Source organism: Myodes glareolus, chromosome 4 (assembly GCF_982192425.1).
Source record: "Myodes glareolus chromosome 4, mMyoGla1.1, whole genome shotgun sequence".
NCBI lineage: Eukaryota > Metazoa > Chordata > Mammalia > Rodentia > Cricetidae > Myodes > Myodes glareolus.
The window spans coordinates 112,465,969-112,474,245 of record NC_142029.1 but is presented as its reverse complement, the minus strand read 5'-3'; the positions used below and the strand labels follow the sequence as shown (position 1 = coordinate 112,474,245).

Genomic DNA, 8,277 nt, shown 5'->3' with positions numbered 1-8,277 from the left:
ATCATCATGATAAGCCTTCCGTCCTCTTCTAAGTAAGGAACTGAATGAAGCGAATAATATGTATCCCCAAGAATGTTCGTGTATTGAAATGTTATATGTGATGTGATTTCTCTTAAATGAGAAGAAATGATATGCATAAGTAGAAGGATGTCAATGGTAAATGGCAACCAGAAATTAAATGTCTAGATGTATGGAAGTAAATCTGTATAAAAAAGGACTGAAGAGCTGGTCAGCAGTTCAGAAGAGTGACTGCTCTTGTAGAGAACCTCAGTTCAGTTCCCAGCACCCACGTGGTGGCTCACACCCATCTGTAAGTCCAGTTCCAGGGGATCTAGCGCCCTCTTCTGTACTAAGCCAGTGAAGCTCTGCACAAAGTGGTAGACATACATTCAGGCAGGCAAAACATCGATTTTTTTTTAATGTATAAAAAAAGACACTCTAGACTCTAGAGTCTAGAGGAGTGTCCTGAATACTGGAATGTAGTACAGAAAACTGTGTGTGTTGAGGTCTTGCTTCCCAAGCTTTTAATTTATGTTCCTGTCAGAATTACAAAGGGGTAGTGGTTGTAGAGATGGCACGCAGCTAAAGGTACTTGAAACGCAAGTTTATTACCCGAGTTCAATCCCTGAAGCTCAGGTAAAGGGGGAAGGATAGAACTTGACTCTGCAAAACTGTCCTCAGACCACATATACAATGCACTCAGATATCACAAAAGAGAAAAAAATCCAGAAGGCAGAGTTTATTACACAGTGTATACATGTATTGAAACAGCACACAATACCCTAAGACTTTGGACAATTTTATGTCAATTAATTTTATCTCAATTTGGCAAAATTATTCTGATTTATAATTTATATTACTAGGAGTAGTATATTTGGCCAAAGGTATCACACTTTTAAAACCTATATTAGCATGGGCTATTGAATGAGTATTTTTAGTTTAAATGCTACATAGTTTTCTTTTATTGGTTATGACTGCTAAATATAGCATTTTAAAGGTAGAAGTTAGTAAAAGGCGCTGTCTCCTGAACACTCTTTTTAAAAAATGAAATATTCAAGGTTCAAAAACCCTCTACTTTTTATGATAGGATGGTTCCTGATGCAAGGAATCTCCCCTGTCTATTTTTTGTCTCTAATGAATATAGTTTCTCATTTCTCCTTGTGAGTAGAGAGGAAGTTGGCCTTGAAGAAGATAGGGAGAAGTATTATGTTCCCAAAAAAAAGCCAGAGGTTTTATAGACTGAAAGTAATTGATTCAAATCCAACCTAGGATACTGTAGAAGGGAATTATTTAAGCAGAGCAAAAATGATGGATTTCAAGAACTTCTAGGACTAGAGAGAGATACATTCAACTTGTCTAAGTCCATATCCCCAAATCAAAGAAGAAGAAAAGAAAAACTCTGAAATCTCTGGATTCCAAGCATTTCAGATATGCCTTACCCAGTCTTCTTGCCTGTCTACCTACATGTCCAACTTAACATCCCGGAACCTGTGAAAATAAAGTGGGCTGCAGTCGGCCAGCCTGTGAGGGATGGCACTGTGTGCAAATTCATTCTCTCCAGCACTAGTTCACGCCTGCCCATAGCTCATGTTTGAGACATGATCATACTTCTGAAATTCCAGAGTCTGTAAAGTGACTCCTCTTCGTGTCCTGAGACCTCAGCTTCAAGAGACTTGTGAATTATGGCCCTTGTGCTTCTGTTGACCCTGACTGCAATACCATGCCCATGTTAGTTTATTCTCTGGAGTTGATAAGCACACACAGATTTGTCCAAGCTTCTTGGATATTTTACGAACCACACCATCGGAACATAAGGAACCAAAACCATCTTTTGTTATGAATGCTCCTGCAGTCATGTGGCACTTTATATGTGCCAACAGGACAGCTACGGACAACACACCTTCTTGTATTCGGTGATTTTCAAAGAAAAAGATTTCTCTTGTTTTCTTTCTGGAGGTATTGGCAATATCACTCTCACCCGACGTTTATTTATCTCTGCTGATTTGTTCATCACCTCCCAGCCCATTGCCCAAACTCACTGGCCCACACCGGTGGGTCTCTTTAGGAGGCAGTCGTGGACTCCCCTCCCTGTATCTCCTAACACTCACTCACCAACTTCCTCACTGTGGTAATAAGCTTTTCCTTCGTGCTCACCCAGCTCTTGCTGAGGTGCCCAGTGGTGTCGTTCACAGCTTATTGGAAACCGAAAATCATATCCTCAGGGGGGCGGGCTGCGGGCCTGGAAGGGGAAAAATACTCTCCCTGGCTGGGAATTTTCTTCAGCCTTGAGGGCTGCTCAAACCCTTGCGAGGAGACTGGGGAATTTCCCCCGTCTTCCCCCACCGCAGCACTCAGGCTGAGGCTGAGCTGTAGAGAGAGGTGCAGTTCTGGAGGGTTTGCCTCTTCAGCCACTGGGAGGCCTCTGCACTCCGTTCCCCGGCGCCTGGCTGCGATTACTCACTGGAGCAGCGGCACCAGCCTTCCACCAGGGAGCCCGAGCTCCCGCCCTCCTCCCCCATCTGCAGCCTGCTGGCTCCCTCTCTCCCTCTGTCTCACTCTCTCTCTCCCTTTCTCTCCCTCTCCTATCGCAGCACAATGAAAGCCTGTGTTTCGCCGTGAGTCCGAGGAGCGGGAGCCGGTGTCAGAAAAGCGCTCGGAACAGACCTGAAAGAGAAAGGAAAATACAAGCTACTTTTTTCTTCTCCCCCCCCCCCCCCAACTCCATCTATAAAGCGAAGCATTACAAGAGATAGAGCCACATTGCCTATGGGAGTCAAGACCCTGTGAGCCACTGGCCGGGAATGGAATGTACAAAAGTGGACAGAAAAGTGGCTGGATATGACTCCGTGCAAATTGCTGGAAGTTTGTAAGTTTGACCATCGTTTGTAAATTACTCTCGGAAGACTTTGTCTCTCTTGATACTGTATTAGAATAGAACTTGGGGGTGAGGGATAAAAACGTAAGTGGGAAAGGGGAAGAAATGTGTTGAAGGAGCTTTCTCAGTAGCCAGCCACTTCAGAGTGCTTTCATTTAAAACTAAGCAACCTAAGAGGGAATCGGGATTTTTGCCGGTGATTGGATTAGCTCGAAGGAAAGAGCATGGTCCTGAAGTCCAATTACAGACGTTGTTAAGACCGAAAAGCTGTCTCCTTTGGGGAGAAGACTACATTCTACCGTGCCCCCCAGGAGGACACCGGAGGGAGAGAAAGGGACGGAGAAACCAAGACAGTCTGCCTTGATTTCCTACACTTCGAACATGACTTCAGAAGCCCCGGGAAACAGCCCTGTTGTTTGTTTTCAAACCTGAGCAGAAGTGAAGGCTGCTGGTTACAGAGACCAGGCTAGAAATGTGTTTCTCTGCAGAAACACCCCCATAAATAATTTTCTGAAGCAACTAGGTGAGGGGGAGGCCGGGCCTCTGTTAACGACCCTTTTGATTCCTTTTGCTATGCGTTTCTGTCTCTTCCTTGATGATCCCTGAATTCTTGAACTATCCCCCAGACTTTGTGTTTACAAAGTACCTGGAGGCTCTTGTCAGCCTGGTGGGGGAGAAAAAGATCTACAACTCTCTCGAACTTCTCCTGAGCTGTCAAATGCAATTAGAGTAAGTTGATCAGGGTTTGTTTCTAACTTCCCCTCTCCAATTGGTTTCTAATCTTTCTCCCCACCCTCTTGCTACTCGCTCCCCTCCCCCACACCTCCTCCACTGTCTCCCCACCCTCTGAAGACCTTTATTCATGTGGCCCTGAACACTGAAACCAGCTTTGCCTGCGATACTCAGCACCAGCCTCTTGCACCTCACCAACCCAGAGGCAGTAATCATTGTGTCCAACAAGATGGGGGACACAGCGCCCCCGCAGGCCCCCGCAGGAGGTTTAGGGGGGGCTTCTGGGGCGGGGCTCCTTGGAGGGGGCTCAGTCACCCCTAGAGTGCACAGTGCTATTGTGGAACGCCTGAGGGCTCGCATTGCTGTCTGCCGACAGCACCACCTGAGCTGTGAAGGACGCTATGAACGTGGTAGGGCTGAGAGCTCAGACCGAGAAAGAGAAAGCACTATGCAGCTTCTCAGCCTGGTCCAGCATGGCCAGGGGGCAAGGAAGGCTAGCAAACATGCCAAGGCTACAGCCACAACTGCCACCACCACAACCCCTGCACCGCCCCCTGCTGCCCCTTCTGTGGCCTCCCAGGCAGCAGCCACAGCCCCACCACCTCCACCAGACTACCACCATCACCATCAGCAGCACCGGCTGACCAGTAATGATAATGGTGGGATAAATAGAGAACAGCAACCACCAGCTTCGACCCCCGGGGACCAGCGCAACTCGGCCCTGCTTGCGGTAAGGCACCTGGTTTTCTCCTATGATTGTGGCTTTGGTCCTGTGGCCTCTCGCGAAGCTGATGGTTGTCTTGGCATCATGTGGAATGAATGGCCATGAAGATGGCCAAGATATCAGTCTCTCAAAGGCAGCTGTGTGTGCATATGTGATTGTAAGCTCTTACTATGAATGGCACTGGTGCCCATTGTCATCGTCCTACACTGAAGGGTGTTCCTTACCAGGTAAGAGCCTGGGTTCTCCAGAGGCTCGAAGGGTCCACAGTTTGTGAACGCAGAACTTACAGCTGAGAAACCCTCCAGAACCCTCCGGCTTAGCGTGTTGGCTCTGGTCAGGCCCAGCAAGACATTCTTAACTTAGCTCAGTTGACCTGGACATTTTGCCCCATGGTTCATCCCCTCTGAAGGGCCCTGTCTGTAATTGACATCCCGTCGCAGAATGTCCCCACAGTAAGAAACACGGGGGAATTCTCAGGCACACTACTGCAGGAATGCTCGGTAAGAGGACTACCAGGGTCCTTGTAGGCTCCCCAGCCCAGGCCCAATCCAGTCTTTTTATCTGAACCTTCCAATAAAGGAGCATTATCTCCCAGAACTCCCAGAAGGCCCTGAGAGCTCTTTTCTATGGTTCTAGGAGCCACCTTGTCCTCAGTTCCTCCTGCTGACGACACATCAGGTCCAAGAGCCTGAGTAATTTTCTGCCTGGAAGTGCTTCCTCAGAGGCACAGCGACACCCCACCCAGAGGGAAAAGCCTTGAGTCATTGGTTCTGGGTTGTCAGTCTTGGTCAGGTGACCCACTGCCAGTGGTGTTCTGGCTTCCCCCCCCCCCCCCCCCCCCCGAACTGCTCTGCCATTAGCCTTTCAGGAGAAGTTGGAACCCAGTCCTATGCCCCACAGGCTCCTCCCACTGGGCCCCTGAAGCCCTGTGACTGGTGGGCCAACTGTAGCCTAAACGCAGCCTGATGGAAGGCAGAGGCGGGAGGCAGCCATGGGAGCCCCCAAAGCACTCAGAAAACCCGAAGGAAGGATGGTACTAAGGAGCTCCTGAGGGATGAGGGGGCCTGTTCCAGCCGGCAGCTACTTCTCCCTGGCTGCTGGCCCCCTGCTCTTCATCTGTGGTGATTCCCATGGTTCCTGGAAAACTCTGGGGACTGAGACACCACTCTTCCCCCACAAGGCACACATTTTTCTTGGTTTGCTTAGAGCTGTGATTCTGCCCGCCGCCCCCACCCCACCCCCGCAGTCAGGTCCAGATGAAAGCTAACGACCCATAATCACGCTGGCCTGTGCTTTATCCTTGAATGAAATTATTCAGTTTATGTTGAACTTTACAGGCCTATATTCCTCTCTCTTCCACCTGTTCCATCTCCACTTCTCCCTGGAATTCCCAGCGAAAGGAAGTTTGTCTCCTGAAAGAAAGATCCTGGGGAGAAGGAAGAGGGGGAGAAGAATGGGGTTTGTGTGCATGTGCGTGTCACCAGCATCTGCAGCCAAAAGTAACTAAATGCCTTGATTGTCCCCAGTAAATTTATAATCTGTCTGCAAGCCTCCCAATAATGCGGCTTTGTGTGCTTCAGAGTCTCCTGGCAAGTGCTTCTGGGGTGATCCTGAGAGCGAGGCACCCAGGCCAACCCCAGAGGGAAAGACTGATCCCTGCTCTGGGTGCCAAGCCTAGAGAAGCCCACAGGGCGGGCTTGTCCTGTGGCTCTCCCTCCCAGTCTCAGCAAGGCAGGCAGCGTGTCCCCTGTAGCCCTCTTTGGTTTTGCTTCTGTCCAGTTGGGAGGGAAGTTGATGTGGTTCCCTTTTGCTGGAGTGTCACAGGATGCAAACTGAAACCAACTTTAGGTGGCATTGCCTCAGATGTAGGCCAAGGCAGGCAATGGTGCCTGGCCTGTCTCTACTAGACTGTCTGCAGCTGCAAAAGCTGAAGGTGTTTGCTCTGCCGCCCCTTTCTCGGGGACTCTCTTTTCTCTCTCCCGCCCACCAACCACCTCCTAAAATAGGCCCTTGCTGGAACACCCTCTGTGAGTGTGAGGATGAAGCCCGGGGGTTTGGTGTGAGTTAGGAGAGAGAGGCAGCCGCTCAGTCCACATGCTCGCTTCTCCATGAGAGTGGCTACTCTGATACTCTTTTAGTTATTGGGAATTCCCTATGTTTTAGAATCTAAATTTGGTGCTTTGTTCCTTCAAATGTTACTCGGGTCTTTGAGGCAAATCCCGTAGGAAGCTGCTGTCACTGGATGGGGAGAGGCCTGAGCATTCAGGAATCTCATCTAGAGGTCTCCCTTGGCTTGGGCATCTCCTGTGTTCAGAGACAATGTTTGAAATTTTAAACGGCCTCTGCTGAGAATGCACGTCAGAATTTTTCCTTAGTTTGACTGTCTATATCCATAGGCAGATTTCTGTAGTCTAGATGTGTTGAGTGCAACACTCTGCTGTTCATTTGTGTGCCTTAAGTGCCCATAAATGCCCTTTAGAAGAAGGAAAAGAATTGATCATCTGAAATCAAATACGTGCGGTGTGTCCTGGTGAAGTTCGATAACCAGCATGTGACGTGTGGCAATGCCTTGGGCATCGTCGGTGCTACCTGCCAAGTGAAGGTGAACAGATGTTCACAGAACGTATGTTCTGAGGGATAGCGTTGTCTGTGAGGGATGTTCTATGGCAAAGAATAGATGCTGCCTGGGCTCTTTAATACCTTGAATTTGAAGAACAATGCAAGAATAACCTCTAAGTCAGTTCTAATTCTGTCCACTTGAGAGCCTAATTCTGCTGCCCTTACTCAGCCAGTTTCTTCATTTAGCTCCAGCTCAGGGGAAGCCCCACTTCTGCAGAGACTGAGAACCCAAAGCCTCATAGAAAGGTTGAGGTTGTAGGGCTCTAAGGAAACTGACCTTTCTAGCCATGCAGAGAAGACTTTAGCCACTAAATCTTTTCCTGCTATCATATGTTTGACTCTTTGAATGAGCTGTAAAAACTTGATAACCGCTGGTGCATGGAGCAGTTCGGTTGGCACATACATGAAAACAAATTTTTTTCCGCTTGTGTGAGACACGCTCTCTTCCTGTACCACAGACCGTTCAGGTAGATAACTGGTACCAGGCCATCTCCAGTCTCAGGCATCACCTTCTCTCTAACGTGCTTTGAAGGGATGAACACAGATGAGACCCAGAGCTTGTCTTGGCTTGGGGCCTGCTTGATCGCCAGCCTGCTGGATGGCTGGGAACAAGACACTGAGCTTGTCTGTCAAGCAGAGATCAGTTTCTGCGGGAAAGCACTGTCATAGTGAGTGTCTGGGGGAGAAGGGGAAGAAGACAGGAGCTCCACGGCTGCTGCTGAGCTCCTAGCATCAAGGGGGAACACTGGCTCCTCTGCGCTTTAGAAAGATCCACTCAACTTCGCTTGTCTTTTTTAAGTGGTAAAATAGCTTGTATTGTAAACAGAGGGATTGATCTTGCAAAATCAGGGCTGCCAAGACAAAACCAAAATAGCTGTACATTTAAGTATCTCCAAAGTCCTAGAGAACACTACTTAAAGTGGGCTATGCTGTGAAGTCTTATGTGTCCTTCAAGAGTATCCTTCATACATCTGCATGGGCCCTAGAAGCCTTGGCAAGGTGTGTCCCCAGAGAGTCTACGGGGCATTAGAAAAGTTGTTTACACAAATGATATGGGAAAGTTAAATATTTTGCCAACAGTATTCTAAAATGCCCATTCTTAGTTTCAGAAAGCCAAACCAGTTAAATGATCACCAAGTTCCCAGGTGTTTTTTGAGTTTCCGATTAACCAGCTCCGAATCTAAGGGCTGTCCAAGGCATGGCGAGCAGGTCTGAAAGTCTGAGACTGGATGTCTACATGACAAATCTCCTCTCGGGGACTCTGAGAGGACTGTTTACATTATTTATTTATGCTGCAATCATCTCCTTACAAGCAGACCTATTTTAT

At 48.3% G+C, this 8,277-nt stretch overlaps 1 protein-coding gene across 1 annotated transcript in view; it reads left to right on the top strand.

Annotated features, from left to right (window-relative positions):
• Positions 1-2,461: 2,461 nt before the first annotated feature.
• Maml2 (mastermind like transcriptional coactivator 2) overlaps positions 2,462-8,277 on the top strand; it is a 321,989-nt gene continuing 316,173 nt past the window's right edge. Inside the window, exon 1 of the mRNA XM_048433497.3 lies at positions 2,462-4,337. Within this exon, the coding sequence (XP_048289454.3) occupies positions 3,837-4,337 (501 nt within the window). The 5' untranslated portion in view covers positions 2,462-3,836. The remainder of the gene's footprint in view (positions 4,338-8,277) is intronic.